The sequence below is a fragment of the Hippopotamus amphibius genome, chromosome 7, assembly GCF_030028045.1.
Source record: "Hippopotamus amphibius kiboko isolate mHipAmp2 chromosome 7, mHipAmp2.hap2, whole genome shotgun sequence".
Lineage (NCBI taxonomy): Eukaryota > Metazoa > Chordata > Mammalia > Artiodactyla > Hippopotamidae > Hippopotamus > Hippopotamus amphibius.
In genome coordinates, this window is record NC_080192.1 from 26,832,713 (window position 1) to 26,854,197 (window position 21,485).

At 40.9% G+C, this 21,485-nt stretch overlaps 2 protein-coding genes across 8 annotated transcripts in view; both read right to left on the minus strand.

The window, feature by feature from the left end:
- CRADD (CASP2 and RIPK1 domain containing adaptor with death domain) overlaps window positions 1-21,485 on the minus strand; it is a 234,986-nt gene that overhangs the window by 151,028 nt on the left and 62,473 nt on the right. The window lies entirely within an intron of this gene.
- Window positions 17,709-19,723, minus strand: LOC130856741 (putative monooxygenase p33MONOX). Its single transcript, XM_057741589.1, has one exon. The coding sequence runs from the start codon at window positions 18,624-18,626 to the stop codon at window positions 17,709-17,711; it is 918 nt and encodes a 305-aa protein (XP_057597572.1). The 5' UTR covers window positions 18,627-19,723.

The window sequence follows — 21,485 nt, forward strand, 5'->3', positions numbered from 1 at the left end:
TCTAGAAATTCCCTTCACTCTAAGACTCTGCTTGTCAAAATTCCAACCAGTGTTAAAAGCCTAGATAAAGTGTCGCCATGCTCATAACACACTTCCTAATCCCACAACGTCCCCAAAGTCCTTTTTTTTCTATAGTAGAGAGATTTGTGTGTGTGTGATTTCCATGCTTCCACTCTGGCCCCCTAAAACGTATTCTCCAGACATCACACAGATTGGACTTTTAAAAATAAAATCCCAAGATGCTCAACATCACTAATCATTAGAGAAATGCAAGGCAAAGCCACAATGAGGTATCATCTCACACTGGTCAGAATGGCCATCATCAAAAAATCTAGAAACAATAAATGCTGGAGAGGGCATGGAGGAAAGGGAACCCTCCTGCACTGATGGTGGGAATGTAAATTGGTACAGCCACTATGGAAAAAAGTATGGAGGTTCCTTAAAAAAACTAAAAACAGAACTACCATATGATCCAGCAATCCCACTGCTGGGCATATACCCTGAGAAAAACCATAATCCAAAAAGAAACATGTACCACAATGTTCACTGCAGCACTATTTACAATAGCCAGGACATGGAAGCAACCTAAATAAATGCCCATCAACAGATGAATGGACAAAGAAGATGTGGCACATATATACAATGGAATATTACTCAGCCATAAAAAGGAATGAAATTGAGTTATTTGTAGTGAGGGGGATGGACCTAGAGTCTGTCATACAGAGTGAAGTAAGCCAGAGAGAGAAAAATACTGTATGCTAACTCATATATATGGAATCTAAAAAAATAGTACTGATGAACCCAGTGACAAGGCAAGAATAAAGATGCAGATGTAGAGAATGGACTTGAGGACATGGGGCTGGGGGGGAGGGGCGAGGGGCACAGAGGGAGGGGGCGAAGGGGAAGCTGGGACAAAGTGAGAGGGTAGCACTGACATATATACACTACCAAATGTAAAACAGACAACTAGTGGGAAGCTGCTGCGTAACACAGGGAGATCAACTGGATGATGGGTGATGACTTAGAGGGGTGGAATAGGGAGGGTGGGAAGGAGTCGCGGGAGGGAGGGGATATGGGGATATATGTATAAATACAGCTGATTCACTTTGTTGTACAGCAGAAACTGGCACAACAGTGTAAAGCAATTATATTCCAATAAAGAGCTTAAAAAAATTTTTTTTATTAAAAATAAAATCCCAGCAAGATGCTCCCTTTCAATGACTTCCCACTCCACCTAGAATTCAAGCCCAGCTCCTCACAGTTCCAGGCCCAGCTCCCTTCTGAGTCTCGTCTTGGCCACTCCTACCTTGCTCCTCCAGCCATCCTCCCCTCCTGCAGAGCGACCCACTCTCCTCCTCGGGGCCTTTGCATGTACACTCCCTCTGACCAGGCCACTCTTCTCCTGCCTCTCCCCAAGACTGGCTTCCTCTCATCCTTCAGATGTCTCCTGCAACATCCCTCCTAAAGGAGCCTTCGCAGACCACACAAGGAAGGCAGCTTCCGGCTTTACTCTGCCACTGCAAAATGTAACTGTTTCCTTCAAAACCCTTTTCACAACCTGTTTAACTATTTGATATGCGCTTGCTTGCCCTCCGTCTCTCCATTAGCATATAAGCTCCTGGGAGGCAGTGACCATACCTACCTTGCCCCTGTTGTTACACTGTCCCCTCAGCTCCTGGCAGAATGCCTGGCATATAGGGGGAGGGCTTAGTGAATGAATGAATGAACAAATGAATGCAAAAGTCACATCTCCCCACAAGTAAAGTCCTTTTCCTCAGAGCCCCCGTGGAACTTTGTTTTCTACCTCTCTAGCAAGATTCTCATAGGGTGGCTTGTATTACAGTTATCTGGATGTGGCTGTGCCATCAGCCAAGCTAGATTTGTTCTTAATTATCTTGGGTTTTGCCACAGCACCAGGTTAAGCTCAAAAAGAACAACAACAACAAAAGGAAGGAGGCTTAGGAGAGAGGAAAGAAGGAGGAGAGAAAACAAAGGAGAGGGGAAAGGGGAAGGAAACTGGGAAATTGTAAGAAAGAGATAAGAAACAATAGTCCACACGGAACATAAACATTAGAAAAAATTCCTCCATGACTGATGAGTAACACACAGATTGGTAAAGTGACAGTTTTCTCCTAGCTGTAATTTTGGGGCCACATTTCTGTGTTTTTCCCTATTGCCTTCCACCGCCTTTCCATTTCAACAGAATATCCCCTCCACACCCTTGTGCTGCTTTTACCGTGGGGCCCAGGCTGACAAGTGACTAGCGCTCCTCAATTCTCCTGGGGACGGGTTAGCCCATGATGTCTACAATTAACCGCCTGACCTTGAAAACCCAACAAGGGTAGCTGCCACTCCTTAGCATCCGAAGGGAGTAACTAACAAGGTGATCAGCTCCAGATCAAAGTTTATTTTGAAAAGAGCAGACTACCAATAATCTCCATTCCTGGAAATCAAATGAACAGTCTCTGTTGTTCTGGCATTTTCCTCTTGGCCAATTCTGTCTGTCTGGGTTGAGCTGAGCTGCATGTTTTCCTGTATTTACTATTGCTTGTTTTTCGGGGATCAGACTGAGGTAGGGTGCCTGTGAATGTATTGTACTGAAGGGATTTTTCAGTTGGTTCATAAAAGAGAAAGTTCCTTCCTTGGCTACAGGAAAAGAGGTGGGAGCACGGGGAGCAGCGGAGCAGAGGAAGGGGCAGAATGAGGTGGGCAACGGCTCTCTGCAGGCCAAGCGCAAGCTCTGCTGGAAACAGAAATGATTTCAAAAGAGCCAAATGGTATTCCCTGGGGACTAAATCAAAGACAAAGAGCTACAGAGAGCAAAACAATGGAATTCGTTTTTCATCCAAAAAACCCAAGAGGACTTTTTCTCCCTTTATCAAGTACCTAAGCAAAGAAAGATGGAAGAAGACTGCAAATTTTCAGGAAAGCTACGTGAAAGTTTGATTATTACTCACTCATCTATGTGACTCTTTTAAACGCTAATAGTTTTACTGTAATTGGTAACAGGTTTTTCCTCTCTTCTTGTGTCACACTCCCCATCCCCCACCCCCCAGGCAAGATTATATAAACAATTTTTTTTCTGTGTTTTTTTCCATTCTGGTTACATCATGTGCAATAAAAGTAAACTTATTTATAATACAACATGTTGTGTAACACAATAGACTTCATTTTGCTGGTCCTCAAAGCTTAAAAAGGAATAAACACTCTACACTCACACAAAATTAAGTGCCTCGGTATTGCAAATTCTTAGTAGAATGTTTCTTGGCCCTTGAATTCCTAGAAACCTGTAAGGATGGCTTGGAAGAAACAAGGCACCGCAAAAGTACAACAAATAAGGGCTGCAAAATGATTATGACAATTTGATTTCATAAGAGTAAAGCATGAACAGTCCCAGCCTCAAGGTTCCATACTTTTAGCCTCAAGGTTCCATACTTTTCTTTCTTATAATAAAACGATATAATAAGATTGGACATTTGTAGTTAAAATGTGTACCCCCGGGATTTTAATAAAGCCTTTGAATATAAATCCCTATAAAGTGATATCAGGTTAAAATCTACCAAATCTAAAATTAATGATAAAATTTTCATATAAATCCAACTAACAATAAATCAAATATTTGAGTAATGCCACATGTAAAGCCTTCCACTGCATCTAAAATCCTGAAGAAAAAGATGATCTTATTTCATTCAATGCTGCCATGAACTATAAAGAAACACAAAAAATTTAACTAAAAGAAATGAATTAAACTGTAAGTTATATTTCTTAGTATCCTATGAGGAATATGTATTTATTTATTTGGATATTTGTGCTTATTTCCTTAAAAATGGTGGAGTTTCTAAACAAGGCCCCAAATTACCTTTGTTTGATAAATTATATAATAAGAATTGCAAGAGGGAAAAATCTTATGTTCATTGCTAAACATATGTTCTGATACATCTTCAGCATCACATTCTAGATTCTAACCTCAAACATTTGGATTGCTTTCCCATGGGATAGGGACCATTTTTCATTCTATATTGTATTTGGTAATGTACCTTTTGGAGAAAATCTAACCATGTTAATATTAGTAGCAATGAGGATTAACTGATACACTTAATCCCTTAGCAAAAACATATGTAGGATGGGAACACTCATCACTAAACTCTAATAATAAGAGCAGTGTACTATACTATCTGCTCAGGGCCAACACTTGACCCTACAGGCTCTACCTGGATTACATACTCTGAGTCCAGCCATTCTTCACTCCATGTACCACTTCCACACTTGTCCAAGTCACCATTATCCCTCACAAGGACAACTGCCATGGCCTCTTGACCAGCCTCCACGCTCCCTCCTTAATCCTCTACAATCTGTTTTTCCACTCCAAACCTAGAGGAATCTTTCAAAACTATCTAGTAGAACATGACAGAACCCTGCACATTTTCTCTTCCCTTCTTCCTCCTTCTTAACCAGAAATAGACAGACTAGATAAACAACATTCCACTGCTGTTTTCTCCTTCTCAAGCTCTGAGAATAGGGCTAAGAAAAGTGGTCCCAAAAATAGCATATTTTTAGTACTGATATCCTACTACTTTCAAAATTTGGAACAGAATAACTACAAGAGTCATTAACCCCTCACTTATGCAGAAGCCACGTACCTGATGAGCCCAACTTTCTAGAACACTCCTGAGAAGAACGAGAGACGGGAGAAATTGGAAAGGAGACCCATAGATACCACAAAGTCCCCACCTTGAAGTTCCCTGTATTTTAGACAAACCTAATAAACTCAGTCATCTACTTGCCTACACATAACCAGGGAGAATATACTGTTCTCAGGGAAGGAGTTCTCAGGGAAGGCATATGGGTGGCATCAGGAAATGAACACTAACAGCCTACCAGAGAGGAGGAGGTAGCAAAACTATGAAACATGGGCAAGAGGATTCAAAAAATGCAACAATATATGTTCTTCAGTGTAATGGAAAAACCCCATCTGGGGTAAACCCTAAGCATATCACTGTATTTATAACATGGTATTTCCAAAACAATCCTGAAATAATAGGAAAACATTAGATGATATTCCAAACACTTTATTAAGAAACTGGGGAAACATACAATGTTTCAGTAAAGTTACCAACAAAATGGTTGGAATAGTTTTAATTGATTGTGCTTAAAAGGTTACAATTCATTCATCCCTTAAATGTAAAATGGATTCCTCCAGGCCAATGGTAATAAAGTGAGCAAATACATTGACTCACTTTTAAAGAAATTAATCTTCTGGTTAAGTTGCATTATTTCTGTTAGCAGCGTGTTCAGCCTCAAGAGGGCGCTCAATGCTTCCACCCGCAGGTATCCCAGGAGGAGGAAGGAGGCAAACTGGTATAGATGAAGGCAAGGAGGCTATGTGTCCTCAGTACTTGGAAGTTCCCTGATACCTGACAAGCTAAGAGGTTATGGTTTTATGCCCATATGGCATGTCCCATTAGCTTTTTCTCATTGAACCCATTTCCTCTTTGGATTGCTCCTCCCTCTTCTACCCTGTATGTGAAGGCTACCCACTACAGTAAAACCTTGGATTGCGAGTAACTTGTTCTGCGAGTGTTCCGCAAGACGAGCAAATATTTATAATAAATTTTAACTTGATATACGAGTGATGTCTTGCAATACGAGTAATATGTGATGCCAAGCGTCACATGATCACAGCTGAGCCAGTGGAGCTGACCACCGACGACCTGATGGATCTGCATCAAGCAAGAGGTTATGGAGGAGATCTCGTCTGCAGAGGAGGAGGAGAAAAAGGCGGAGGAGTCCCTCACTTCAAATGAGATTAGGGAGATGTGTAAAATGTGGGAAACAGTGAAAAATTTTGTAGAAAAGCACCACCAGAATGAGGCTGTAGCGGTGCAAGCGATGAATCTGTTTAATGACAATGCAATGTCACATTTCCACAATATCATCAAAAGGAGGCAAAAGCAAGCATCACTGGATAGGTTCCTTGTTAAAGTTGCATGAAAAGAAAAATATTCTATTGAGCCAATAGATAGCAGTGATTCCATTAGTGATAGTGAAAGTCGTCCTACACAATAACCCTCCTCTCCCATCTCCTTCACATCAGTCACAAAGGTTTTAAAAGGTAAGTGCAGGTTAATTTGTTTATTTTTCTTTATACTTTGTACTTTATTATTTTGTATTATATTACTGTATTGTAAGCATTTCTATATGAATATTTTTGGGTTGTGGAACGAATAATCTGAGTTTCCATTACTTCTTATGGGGAAATTTGCTTTGATATACAAGTGCTTTGGATTACAAGCATGTTTCCAGAACGAATTATGCTCACAAAGCAAGGTTTTACTGTACTTGGGAAGACTGTGCCCTTCTTCATTCAAAAAGTATTTCTTGATCATCTCCTACCTATCAGGCCCTGTCCTGGATGCTGAGGATGCAGCAGTGAACAAGAAAAGCCCTGGAGTGAGTAGCTTACGCCAGCTCTGCCCTAAGCCTGCACTGTTCTATAGGGTACAGGATGAAGCTAGGACACAGGTGAAGGACATTCCAAATCAGGAGGTAAAAGCCTGCACAGGGGAGATGCAGGACTCCTCTGACATGTGGCCTCATAAGCCCACCACTCCTTTGTGAGGAATAAGGCAACACTCAGGAGCTGTATTCATTTTCCCATCAGATATAGCCTTTTTCCTAACTGATTGGAGTATATCTTTTACCCAAGATAAGTAAAAGCTACAGCCCTCAGTACAAGTATGTGTCCAAGTGCCTCATGTCTGCTAACCCACTAATTCACAGGGGTCTCAGGCTCTCACAGCCTAAACACACAGTGTTAACTTGACCGGTCTGTTTCTCCTGAAGACTTAACAGGCAATGTATCCTCAGCAGTTGGCAAAATGAGCTATCAAAATTTCTCAGTGATTACTATCACAACCTAAAATTCCTGCCTTTAATATTAACATGCCGACATACTTAGCAGGCCTAAACAGAAAGGCCTTATAAGTGGACCCAAAATGGCCTGTACATTAAGAGTAAGCTAGATGGTCACCATTACCAGTCCTTAATGCTAACTGTATTTTGGAATGCTACCTGGAAACCTCCAGCAAAGACCCTGCTTTACCCTCTACTGGAGCTCAGAGGGAACAAGGATCCAGAAAAACTGTCAGAGCCTACCTTCAGCAAGTAAAAATGCTTTCAAGGATCTCTCAAGTACGCCACTGGCAGTTACTTGCCTGCCCCTTCACCTCAAACCTCTGGAGGCAAAAAGCTATCCTATTTTCTGTTTCCTCACTACTTTCTTCAGAGTTAGGTGCCTATGTGCACTCTGTTCATTGTTATCAGGTATTCAGAAGCTGCTTCTTTGTCACCACATATTTTTTGGATAGAACTTCTGAGTTCAGTCTGTACCAGAGGATTAATAGTAACTGTAGTTTGTATACAAATACAAAAATATTCTAGTATCAGTGGAAAACTGAAAAAAGCAACTAGATATGGGTGTATATATATAAAAAAAAAACTTTACTGTTAATTTGTGGGTAAAAGAATCTAAGTTTTAGGTTTTAAAATGTTAAGACTTAAAACACTGTTTGCTTTAGAAATCGGTTGTATTACTTTACACTAACAATGAAATAGAACAGGAAAGTAAAAACAAAAACAAAAACCTCCTTTTAAAATTGTGCCAACAGACTCTATAAAACTCCTAGAGGAAAACATAGGCAGAAAACTCTATGACATACATCAAAGCAAGATCCTTTTTGACCCACCTCCTAGAATCATGGAAATAAAATCAAGAAGAAACAAATGGGACCTCATGAAACAAAAGCTTTTGCACAGCGAAAGAAACCATAAACAAGACTAGAAGGCAACCCTCAGAATGGGAAAAAATAGTTGCCTATGAAACAATGGACAAAGGATTAACCTCCAAAATATACAAGCAGCTCATGCAGCTTCATACCAAAAAAGCAAATAACCCAATCCACAAATGGGCAGAAGACCTAAATAGACATTTCTCCAAAGAAGACATACAGATGGCCAACAAACACATGAAAAGATGCTCAACATCACTCATCATCAGAGAAATGCAAGTCAAAGCCACAATGAGGTATCACCTCACACCAATCAGAATGGCCATCATCACAAAGTCTGGAAACAACAAATGTTGGAGAGGGTGTGGAGAAAAGGGAACTCTCCTGCACTGTTGGTGGGACTGTAAGTTGGTACAGCCACTATGGAAAACAATTTGGAGGTTCCTTAAAAAACTACAAATAGAACTACCATATGATCCAGTCATCCCACTCCTGGGCATATACCCAAAGAAAACCATAATCCCAAAAGAAACTTGTACCATAATGTTTATTGCAGCACTCTTTACAATAGCCAGGACATGGAAGCAACCTAAATGCCCATCAACAAATGAATGGATACAGAAGATGTGGCATATATATACAATGGAATATTACTCAGCTATAAAAAGGGATGAGATGGAGCTATATGTAATGAGGTGGATAGAACTACATTCTGTCATACATAGTGAAGTAAGTCAGAAAGAGAAGGACAAATATTGTATGCTAACTCACATATACGGAATCTAAAAATGGTACTGATGAACTCAGTGACAAGAACAAGGAAGCAGATACAGAGAATGGACTGGAGAACTCGAGGTATGGGAGGGGGTGGGGGGTGAAGGGGAAGCTGAGATGAAGCGAGAGAGTAGCACAGACATATATATACTACCAACTGTAAAACAGTCAGTGGGAAGTTGTTGTATAACAAAGGGAGTCCAACTTGAGGATGGAAGATGCCTTAGAGGACTGGGGCAGGGAGGGTGGGGGGGACTCGAGGGGGGGGCGTCAAGGAAGGGAGGGAATATGGGGATATGTGTATAAAAACAGTTGATTGAACCTGGTGTACCCCCCCAAAAAAAATAATAATAATAAATCCTAAGAGTGGGAAAAAAAAAAAAATTTAAGCCTTAAAAAACTGTTTGCTTTAGAAATCGGTTGTATTACTTTACACTAACAATGAAATAGAACAGGAAAGTAAAAACAAAAACAAAAACCTCCTTTTAAAATTGTGCCAACAGACTCTATAAAACTCCTAGAGGAAAACATAGGCAGAAAACTCTATGACATACATCAAAGCAAGATCCTTTTTGACCCACCTCCTAGAATCATGGAAATAAAATCAAGAATAAACAAATGGGACCTCATGAAACAAAAGCTTTTGCACAGCGAAAGAAACCATAAACAAGACTAGAAGGCAACCCTCAGAATGGGAAAAAATAGTTGCCTATGAAACAATGGACAAAGGATTAACCTCCAAAATATACAAGCAGCTCATGCAGCTTCATACCAAAAAAGCAAATAACCCAATCCACAAATGGGAGGAAGACCTAAATAGACATTTCTCCAAAGAAGACATACAGATGGCCAACACACACATGAAAAGATGCTCAACATCACTCATCATCAGAGAAATGCAAGTCAAAGCCACAATGAGGTTATCACCTCACACCGATCAGAAGGGCCATCATCACAAAATCTGGAAACAACAAATGTTGGAGAGGGTGTGGAGAAAAGGGAACTCTCCTGCACTGTTGGTGGGACTGTAAGTTGGTACAGCCACTATGGAAAACAATTTGGAGGTTCCTTAAAAAACTACAAATAGAACTACCATATGATCCAGTCATCCCACTCCTGGGCATATACCCAAAGAAAACCATAATCCCAAAAGAAACATGTACCATAATGTTTATTGCAGCACTATCTACAATAGCCAGGACATGGAAGCAACCGAAATGCCCATCAACAAATGAATGGATAAAGAAGATGTGGCATATATACACAATGGAATATTACTCAGCTCTAAAAAGGGATGAGATGGAGCTATATGTCATGAGGTGGATAGACCTACAGTCTGTCATACAGAGTGAAGTAAGTCAGAAAGAGAAAGACAAATATTGTATGCTAACTCACATATACGGAATCTAAAAATGGTACTGATGAACTCAGTGACAAGAATAAAGATGCAGATACAGAGAATGGACTGGAGAACTCGAGGTATGGGAGGGGGCAGGGGGTGAAGGGGAAGATGAGATGAAGCAAGAGAGTAGCACAGACATATATATACTACCGACTGTAAAACAGATAGCCAGTGGGAAGTTGTTGTATAACAAAGGGAGTTCAACTCGAGGATGGAAGATGCCTTAGAGGACTGGGATGGGGAGGATGGGGGGGACTTGAGGGAGGGTGGGGGGGAAGTCGAGGGAGGGAGGGAATACGGGGATATGTGTATAAAAACAGATGATTGAACTTGGTGTACTCCCCCCCAAAAAAATAAATAAATAAATAAAATTTAAAAAAAAAATTGTGCCAAAAAAGTAAAATGCCTAGGAATAAACCTGACCAGGGAGGTGAAAGACTTATATGCTGATAACTATAAAACATTAATAAAGGAAACTGAAGATGATTCAAAGAAATGGATATTCCATGCTCTTGGATTGGAAGAATTAATATTGTTAAAATGGCCATACTACTCAAAGCAATCTATAGATTTAATGTGATCCCTATCAAATTACCCATGACATTTTTCACAGAAGTAGAACAAACAATTCTAAAATTCATATAGAACCACAAAAGACACAAATTGCCAATGCAATCCTGAGGAAAAAGAACAAAGAAGGAGGCACAACCCTCCCAGACTTTAGATAATACCACAAAGATACAGTAATCAAAACAGCATGGTATTGGCACAAAAACAGACATATGGATCAATGGAACAGAACAGAGAGCCTAGAAATAAACCCACACACCTACGGTCAATTAATCTTGGACAATGGAGTCAAGAATATACAATGGGAAAAAGTCTTTTCAGCACATGATGTTGGGAAAGCTGGACAGCTGCATGTAAATCAATGAAGTTAGAACACACCCTCACACCATACACAAAAATAAACTCAAAATGGCTTAAAGACTGAAACATAAGATATGATACCATAAAACTCTTAGAAGAGAACATAGGCAAAACACTCTCTGACAGAAATCGTACCAATGTTTTTTAGATCAGTCTCCCAAGGCAACAGAAATAAAAACAAAAATAAACAAATGGGACCTAATCAAACTTACAAGCTTTTGCACAGCAAAAGAAATGATAGACAAAATGAAAAGACAACCTACAGACTGGGAGAAAATATTTGCAGATGATGCAACCAACAAGGCCTTAATTTCCAAAATATAAAAACAGTTCATACAACTCAATAACAATAACAACAACAACAAAATCAAAAATTGGGCAGAAGACCTAAATAGACATTTCTCCAAAGAAGTCGTACAGATGTCCAATAGGTATATGAAAATATGCTTGACACCACTAATTATTAGAGGAATGCAAACCAAAACTACAATGAAGTACAACCTCACACAGGTCAGAATAGCCAGCATTAAAATGCCTACAAATAACAAATCTTTGAGAAAGTGTGGAGAAAAGGGAACCCTCCTATACTGTTGGTGGGAATGTAAATTGGTGCAGCCACTATGGAAAACAGTATGGAAATTCCTCAAAAAACTAAAAGTAGAATTACCATATGATCCAGCAATCCCACTCCTGGGTATATATCCAGACAAAACCATAATTTGAAAAGATATATGCACCTCTATGTTCAAAGCAGCACTATTTACAGTAGCCAAGACATGAAAACAACGTAAATGTTCATCTACAGATGAATGGATGAAGAAAATGTGGTGTATGCATGTGTGTATATACATATATATACATATGGAATAATACTCAGCCATAAAAAAGAATGAAAAATGCCATTTGCAGCTACGTGGATGGAACTAGAGAGTATCATACTAAGTGAAGAAGTCAGAAAGAGAAAGACAAATACCACATCACTTTTATGTGGATCTAAATGTGACACAAATGAACTTATCTACAAAACAGAAACAGACTCACAGATATTGAGAACAGACCTGTGGCTGCCAAGGGGGAGGGGTGATGGGGGACAGTTGGATTGGGAGTCTGGGACTAGCAGATACAAACTATTAATATATAGGATGGATAAACAACAAGGTCCTATTGTATAGCACAGGGAACTATATTCAATATCCTGTAATAAACCATAACAGAAAAGAATATGAAAAATAATTCTAAAAATTGTTCACTTTAAAATACATTAGGCCTTTTGTAAGATCCAGCCTGCAAAATGACCCAGTGATTCTTTCCTCCTAGTATTCACACCCCTGTGTAGTCCTCCCACCCTCCTCCCTGACCCAGGGCGACCTGTATAACCAATAGGATATTACAAAAATGACAGGGAAATGTGACTTCCAAGATTAAGTTGTAAAAGACATTTTGGCTTCCACCTTGCTCTCCAGGCTTGTTCGCTCTAGGGGAAGCTGGCCTCTATAATGTGAGGACACTCAAGCAGCTCAGGGAGAAGCCCAACTGGGAAGGATGTGAGACCTGCCAACAGCCAAGACCATGTGAGCTGTGTCAGCCTCAGCCTATTGATAGCAATGTTATGGACTAGGAACGCCTAAGGCATCGCCTAGATCTGTATGACTTGTGGTGACCCCCCAGGGACATTTTCCTGATCGAAGCCAGTGCTTGGCTGGATCGCCCCTTGTGGTTCTTATTATGATCTCAAGATGCACTTCAGTAAATCATGAGGGAACTTTGAAAAATAAGGTCTATCACTCACAAGTCCTGGAGGGTACATGGCATGCCTGAGGGCAACGCAGCGAAGTCATGGGGAGAGAGAGAGGAAGGAAGTAAAGACCTGGGGCTCTGCCTTTATTAAGGTCTGAGGGTGGGGTGCCTAGGGTTTCCTGGGTTCACTCTTCACTGGCAAATGGAAAGCATTAGGGCATGGGAAAGGAGAAGCACCATCACTCAAGTGGTTAGTTATCTAGGTTACCCAGATAAAAGGGGAACTTCATGGGTAGAGGCAGCCAGTCCCCTATCTAATTGTTTGGCTAACAGCAGCAGTGTTGTATAGCTGGCAGTATATTTATTCAAGATGCATGTCTTTGAAACAGATGCCTCAGCAATCAAAAACTTAAAGCCAGGCATTCACATCACAATCAAAAAGCATAATGCTAGGCATTTGTACTACATGGGTACACCATCTTGGAAGCAGCAGTGCCACGTGAGAATGACTCTGCTCTCAGCTGACATCTTGAGATGTCATCAGAGATGCCAAGCCAGAGCTATTCAGCTAAGGCACTTCCAAAACCCTGACCAAAAGATACTGTGTGAGATAACATATGCTTATTAAGTTTTAAGCTGCTAGATTTAGAGGTGATTTGTTATGCAGCAATAGATCACAAATGTAAAACTTTATATTGTTAAGTTGCTAGCTGCCCAATGAAGCATTGGATATTAACTATCAATTCATACTAAGACCAGTAACTACATACACTTGAATAAACAATTCATATATACTGGTAGTCAACAGCGTGGACTCTGAAGTCACACTAACCGGGTTTGAACGTATGCTCCGTACTGTGTGACCTGAGACAAGTTATTTATCCACCCAATCTTGTAAACTGGGGACAATAACAGTACGTATCTCACAATTGTTGTGAGAACTGAGTTCATCCTAGTAAAGAACAGTGTCAGGAACATAGGAAGAGCTCAGTAATGATGTATGAACAACTAAACAGGGCTGTTCTTTATAAAAAGGGGCAATGACAGTAGAAAGGATTGGGAAAATATATTCATCCGGCTGTTATTCTGTTTTTTTGGCTTCTGCCACATGTAAGGAAGGGGAAAAAGGGTAGAGAGACCAGAGAAGGCAGACAAGATTGGGGCTAATAAGCCTTAACCACATCTAGCCAGGGCAAAGTAGTGTGACCAAATAATTTATCATGAAAACCATGGATACTTCTGAGGATAAAAGAGCCCTACTGAGAATCATGCTGAGAAAAGAAGCATAAAACAGCACGGTCCCTAGCAAAGCAGGTATATAAACACCCTTAAGTGACTACAGTATAAATAAACTGTTGAAGTTGAGAACAAAGCTCTGAAAAGGAGATTCAAATTCCAGGGCTATCTTGAGAGGAGCAGTCAAAGATAAAGACTGAGTCAAGTGTGTAAAGCATTATACTAAAACTATGACTGAGGTTACTACTAGGATTCCTTTAAGTGGTGATGGAAAAATAATAATTTACCAAAAGGTACTAAATGAAGGTTTCATTTCCTCAGTTCTCTTAATGTGTCATCTGTTCAAATACAGTATTAATCTTCCTTTCCTTAACAGTTTTTAATGGGGCAGAATACAGTTAACTGAACTTCCAGTTTAGACCAAGAGGCTATAAACATAGCATCAGCTGGTGACAGGCTGCCCTCATTGCAGGTAAAGTACCTTTGAGGAAATAAACACCATCCAGTGCTGAACTTCCAAGTGTGATTGGTGAGATTTTTGTGATCTATACTTCATGACTATCTACGCTATTGGTCTAGTGCCTCTTTATGGTAAATAATTCAGAATCTACTTTTTCCTATAACGATATTCATGCTTTTTTTAAAGCAAAAACAAAAAAAAAGGCAAGATTTGTATTTGTGGAATGCCTCTCAAGTTTACTTGTTCCCAGATCAATTCGATGAGAACTTTCCCTGAGACTGACCTAAAATTCATTAAGTTGTTTATATTGAACTTGTACAGGGACAGAGGCCCTCTTAAAGTATAGATTTTCTGTAAGTAAAATTTTTACCTCAGTATCATACTATAAGGCCCTTTATTGTGACACCTATGATGTTTCCACTCAGAAATTATATGGTAGCATAAAATGAGATAGTTTGGATAGTGACTTGCACATTCATGTCTAAGGACTTTACTGAATATGAATGTCAAAATATAATTTTTTTTTAGCAAGCATTATTTTATTTATTTATTTTTTGCATGTATCTTTTTTTTAAATTTTATTTATTTATTATTTTTTTGGGGGGTACACTAAGTTCAATTATCTGTCTCTATACACATATCCCCGTATTCCCTCCCTCCCTCGAGTCCCCCCCCACCCTCCATCGAGTCCCCCCCCACCCTCCCTCGAGTCCCCCCCACCCTCCCCATCCCAGTCCTCTAAGGCATCTTCCATCCTCGAGTTGAACTCCCTTTGTTATACAACTTCCCACTAGCTATCTATTTTATAGTTGGTAGTATATATATGTCTGTGCTACTCTCTCGCTTCCTCTCAGTTTCCCCTTCACCCCCCGCCCCCTCCCAAACCTCGAGTTCTCCAGTCCATTCTCATTTTATATATAAAAATATAATTTTTAAAAGGATAGAAATATAATTCACATACAAATATATAGTGAGCACAGGTCAAAGACTTACCTAACTCATAACAAGGAAAATAGCATGGTGGCAAAAAAATTGATATAGTAAGTTAAAAAAAAAGAATACTCGAACAAGATTGCTAATTACATACAAAACTAGTTAATATTCTACAGGGCAATAAAATATAGCCTTTGCGGTTATCTTTTCTACTTATAAGAAATCATTTGCATCATAACAATTTTCTATCAGTTCTAACTTTGAGTCTGAGTACTAATTAACAGCGAATAGTAAGTAAAACAAAGCTACATTCTCTCAGGAATAAGATGATTCTTAGGTATTATTAGACAATGCTCTCCTATGACTCTGAAAGGCTGTATCTCCATCTTACCATCTTATTACCAAGTTTCAGAACATTTTTCTTAACATCCATAAAATCATGATTCAGTTGTTCATAATAATAACTATACTTGTCTCCCTGAAAAATCCACCTAAATAAAAAGCCAGAACAGAGGCTGGATCTGAGGTTCAGTGTCAAATTCATCCTCCAAAGTTCCTTTCCACACTGTACTTACCCCCCTTTATGAGGGTCCTATGAGAAACACTGACTTTAGATCCTGAAGTGGCCTGCTTCAGGGCATAAACATGACCTGTTCATCTTCATCTTCATCTTCATCATAAAAGCCCAGCAGATCTTGCTGTTTATTCATTCACAAAACAAAACTTTATTGAATACCTACTATGTACAAGGAGCTGTGTTAGGTCCGTTACATTGCACAGAGTTCTTTAAAGGAAATCTGTATAGCCAAGGGAGAATGCCTCAACAGTCATGCAAGAAATGAACAAACACAAAAAGCCTATCACAATTGCAAAACCAAGGGAGGAAAAGAGAAAGGATTAAAAGAGAAAGCATGTCAATGCTGGCAGCAAAGAATGGGTGTGTTGGAAGATAAACAGACAAAAGCCATAGTAGGAAACAAAAAGCAGGTAACAGGAGAATTGCTCAATATTACGTAGGTGACTGCCCATGCGTTCTTTCACCAAAAAAACTAAATTTATGATGACAGTTAATTGGATTTGAAGAGAAAACCTAAAAACTAAAGAGAAATAAGTGACTTCAAAGTATTCACATTTGAGTTAAAAAAAAGAGAAACACTGGAATATTCCCGAAGAAGCCTAGCCTAGTTTTTTTGGTTTTGGGGGGTTTTTTTTTGAGAAAGTAGTAAGAATTTTTATTGTCAAAACAAGTAAGAGATACAAGCACAACAGAAGACACAAATAAATTAATTGTCCTGATCATTTTACACTCCAGGGCGTCTCGCTGGGAAGGTCAGCTCAGCTCCTTGTGTAGACACCATACTGTCTAAAGCAAGGGACAGCAGGAATTTGAGACAGTGTTCAAGACAATGATTGAACACAGTGAGGAGAAATGAGAAGGTTGTTTCCCTAGTTCCTTTCCTCGGTGAGGTACATGTTTATAAAGGTATGAGGCTCATTTGGAGGGGAAATGATTGCATACAGAAAATTTTTTAATTCTTCCACCTCCCAGGAAAAAAATTTTCAGGCCCTGTCCTGAACAAGAAAATCAAAATAGGGTGACACTAGTTTCATGTGAACCTCAAGACTATACTTGAACTGCTACTGCTGCCTTCGTTAAAAAAGTTTAACACCCGTTTATCTTTACCAGACCAGTACACTAAATGTTCTCCCTTGGGAAGTTTTCAACCAAATGGGAGTTAAATTAATCTCACTTTAAAGTGCAACAAAGGATATGTAAGACTAGTGTTTGTTCTGTGTCACACCAAAGAGAAGCATCCCTCCAGCAGCACTGGCCCAAGAGTTACTACAGTAAGAACTGCCTGCAGGACAAAGTGGTCCATGAGGTCTACCGGAAAGCAAGGAGACTCCAGTTGCAGCACAAAACCAAGGGGGATCCCTGCCATGGCTGGCTCTTAACTGTACCCAGATCTCAGATAGACCTTGGGTCCCCCTAACTGACAAGGCTGGAGCACCGAGTGCCAGCACAGCCAAGAGGGCCAAAGTCGTCTAACCTAGTCCGTGAACGCCTCCACGCGTGATCTGCCCATGTGCACACGGACCGTGGTAAAGGAATCAAGAAGCCTTGGGTCTGGAGCAACACAAACATTATTTACCTAGTGAGCAATGATCAGAGTTCCTGGCTGGGGTGAATGATACAAGAATAGGTAATGAGGTCCCCATACGCCACTGCCGAGGTTCAGTCTAGCTTTAAATGAAAACACAAAAGGACTTCTTCCACACAAGCACAAGCTTTGCACGAATGTTTCTCAAAAACCAATTATGTCTCCAGCTCTAGCCTCAGTCTGAGAGATTTTTAAAAAAGACAAAACTTTTCCTACGTCAGAGACAAGGTAAAGGGGGGCTGGGCTCAAGACATCCCCTATCCAGAGCCCCTGGAATAGCCAGAGTCCTAGAGGCCAGTGGGTGTGAGGACATTCAGGTCCCGGGGTTTGAGGCGGTGGGCCCGCGGCGGCTGTTTCTTCCCTCCCATCACTGGGATGTCCATCTTGGGCGGCTTGAATGTTGCCGGATCCTCGGCCATTCGGGTGGCCTGCGCGCGAATCAGTGCTACTGGAGAAGGCCTCTGCGCTCCTTTGTAGGCCTGGACGGCAAAACCTCCTGAATCAGACTTCTGGAGGTATCCTGGTCCAAAGAGACTCCATTTATCTGCCGAGCTTCTGTCTTTATCCCCGCGTCCAGAATCCATGGTGCTAAGATTGGGGCCAGGTAAGGCTGTGGAAGAACCAGAAGTGAACCAGCCTCTGGGCTTCTGCTTAGGGGAAGAGTGGGGGCTGCTGCTTGGGGTGGACTGGGTGGAGGCCGGCCGCTTCTCCTCTCTTGTTCTCTCTCCACTCTGGAGCTTTAGTTTGTGGAGCGCTTCTGCCACTCGAAGGTCCTTGGTCTCCTCGGTGGTGAGGCCCTCGTGGGGTGTGTAGCCAGCATCTCTCAGCCCTGCCTGTTGCTCAAAACGCTGAATGCTCTCCTGGGTCTGTTTTGTGATCAGAGAACTCATGATGACGTGGGTAGCTTTAGCCGTCACCACGGGGACCTTGTCCACACTGTCAGTGGCCGATGGCGGGTGCGGGACACAGGAGGAGACACTGGCCTCTCCTTCCTCCACCTTGGCGAGGTCCTGATACTTGCGTTCTGGAATCACTAGCTCCCAGGGGATGCTGCCCATGTCCGATGGAAGAGGAGTCATGGGCGTAGGGTCCTCGAGGGCATCATCATAGCTGAATGCCCGGCGGTACATCCCAATGGGCAGGGACATCTTGCTTAGAGGCCCACTAGGCTCAAGAGCAGGCACTTCTGGTTGTCTCGAAGCCATTGAAAGACTGGTATCCCGGTGCTTTTTCTATACAGAATTCGGAGCTGAGTCCCTGCCACCAGAGTGAAATGATGTGATGATTATGCTGACAGACAGATATTAATGAGGAACATTGTCCAGCTGCTGGAAATCAGCAAAGCTGCTCGGGAAGAGTCCATCCATTCCAGAGGTTCTGTTATTCCCCCGCCGCAGAGCTGCCTGTGGCCCGAGCTCCGGCACTAGAGAGGCTCCGAGGACCCACGTCTCTCGAGAGGCTGTGGCGCATTCGGGACCCAAGCCATGGTGTGAGCAGCGCTTAGCCTAGTTTTAAATATCGCATGACATCCACTTGAGAGGCCAAGTGAACTCGTGCAAACCATGTTCCTCCCCTGCTTAAAAACCTTCAGGGGTTCTTGCTCTTTGAATGAAATATACACTCCTGTTCAGAGCATACAAGGTTCAGCAAGGTCTAGCCCAGCCTGCCTTTCCCTCAACCCCTGACCCTCGCCCCTTTGTTCATGAAGCTCCAACAACCCAGCTTCTGAAAGGTACTAGGACACACCAAGCTCCTCCCCATCTTAGGACCTCTGAACTTGCTGGCCCTCTATCTAGGATGCTCCTGGCATGGCTACCTCCAAACCACCCTTCAGGTCTCAGCTTCAATGTCACCTCCTCAAATAGACCTTTCCTACCCACCCCCAACTCACCCACACACCCACTCACATCTTACCCTGTTCTAACATAGTACCCTCATCTGTTTCCATGACAGCAGGGATCTTGCCTATGTCATTAACCATTATATCCCCAGAAAAGTGCCTGGCATTAACTAAGCACTTAATATCCAAACATTCTAGTGGCTTTTTTTTTTTTTTTGCAAATTTTATTTATTTAGTCTTCGATGCTGTACGTGGACATGTGGGATCTTCCTAGAGCAGGGATCGAACCCACATCCCCTGCATTGGCAGGGGGATTCTTAACTACTGCGCCACCAGAGAAGTCCCTCTAGTGGCTTCTGGAAAATCTTATTTCTACTCCTCTTAGGCCCTGGCCTATGGGGCAATATCAGCCCTCATGACTGCAAACAGCTTTTTTTTTTTTAAGAACTGTTACTGAGATACGGTTAACAGAAAATAAGCAGCATATATTTGGAGTGTACAATTTGGTATCCCAATCTCCCAATTCATTCCCCCCCAACCCTCCCTGCTTTCGCCACTTGGTGTCCATATGTTTGTTCTCTACATCTGTGTCTCTATTTCTGCCTTGCAAACAGGGTGATTTGTACCATTTTTCTATAGTCCACATATATGTGTTAATATAAGATATCTGATTTCTCTTTCTGACTCACTTCACTCTGTATGACAGTCTCTAGGTCCATCCATGTCTCTACAAATGTCCCAGTTTCAAAGAAGCAGCTTTTAGTTTTATTGATTTTTGCTATTGTTTTCCTTGTTTCTATTTCATTTATTTCTGCTCTGATCTTTATGATTTCTCTCCATCTAATAACTTTGGGTTTTGCGTGCTCTTCTTTCTCTCATTTCTTTAGGACTAAGGTTAGATTGTTTATTTGGGATTTTTCTTATTTCTTGAGGTAGGACTGTATTGCTATAAACTTCCCTCTTAGAACTGCCTTTGCTGCATCCCATAGGTTTTGGATCCTTGTGTTTTCATTGTCATTTGTCTCTAAGTATTTTTTGATTTCCTCTTTGATTCCTTCAGTGATCTCTTGGTTATTTAGTAGCATATTGTTTAGCCTCTATGGGTTTGTGTTTTTTACAGTTTTTTCCTGTAATTTATTTCTAATCTCATAGCGTTGTGGTCAGAAAAGATGCTTGATATGATTTCAATTTTCTTGAATTTACCAAGGCTTGATTTATGACCCAGAATGTGATCTCTCCTGGAGAATGTTCCATGTGCACTGGAGAAGAACGTGTAATCTGCTGTTTTGGGATGTAATGTCCTATAGATATCTATGAAATCCAGCTGATTTAGTGTGTCATTTAAAGCTTGTGTTTCCTGATTAATTTTCTGTGTGGATGATCTGTCCATTGGTGTAAGTGGGGTGTTAAAGTCCCCCACTATGATTGTGTTCCTGTCGATGTCCTCTTTCATAGTTGTTAGCATTTGCCTTATGAATTGAGGTGCTCCTATATCAGGTGCATATATATTTATAATTGTTATCTCCTCTTCTTGGATTGATCCCTCGATCTTTATGTAGTGTCCCTTCTTGTCTCTTGTAACATGTTTTATTTTAAAGTCTATTTTATCTGATATGAGTATTGCTACACCAGCTTTCTTTTGGTTTCCATTTGCATGGAATATCTTTTTCCATCCCCTCACTTTCAGGCTGTATGTGTCCCTAGGTCTGAAGTGGGTCTCTTGGAGACAGCATATATATGGGTCTTGTTTTTGTATCCATTCAGCCAGTCTGTGTCTTTTGGTTGGGGCATTTACTCCATTTACATTCAAGGTCATTATCGATATGTATGTTCCTATGACCATTTTCTTAATTGCTTTGGGTTTGTTTTTGTAGGTCCTTTGCTTCTCTTATGTTTCCCACTTAGAGAAGTTCCTTTAGCATTTGTTGTAGGGCTGGTTTGGTGGTGCTGAATTCTCTTAGCTGTTGCTTGTCTATAAAGCTTTTGATTTCTCCATCGAATCTGAATGAGATCCTTGCTGGGTAGAGTATTCTTGGTTGTAGGTTCTTCCCTTTCATCATTTGAAATATATCGTGCCACTTTCTTCTGGCTTGCAGAGTTTCTGCTGAGAAATCAGCTGTTAACCTGATGGGAGTTGCCTTGTATGTTATTTGTCGTTTTTCCCTTGTTACTTTTAATAACTTTTCTCTGTCTTTAATTTTTGTCAATTTGACTACTATATGTC

Coding starts and splice junctions, on each gene's coding strand:
- LOC130856741 (XM_057741589.1), bottom strand. CDS start 18,626: ATGGCTTCGAGACAACCAGAAGTGCCTGCTCTTGAGCCTAGTGGGCCT.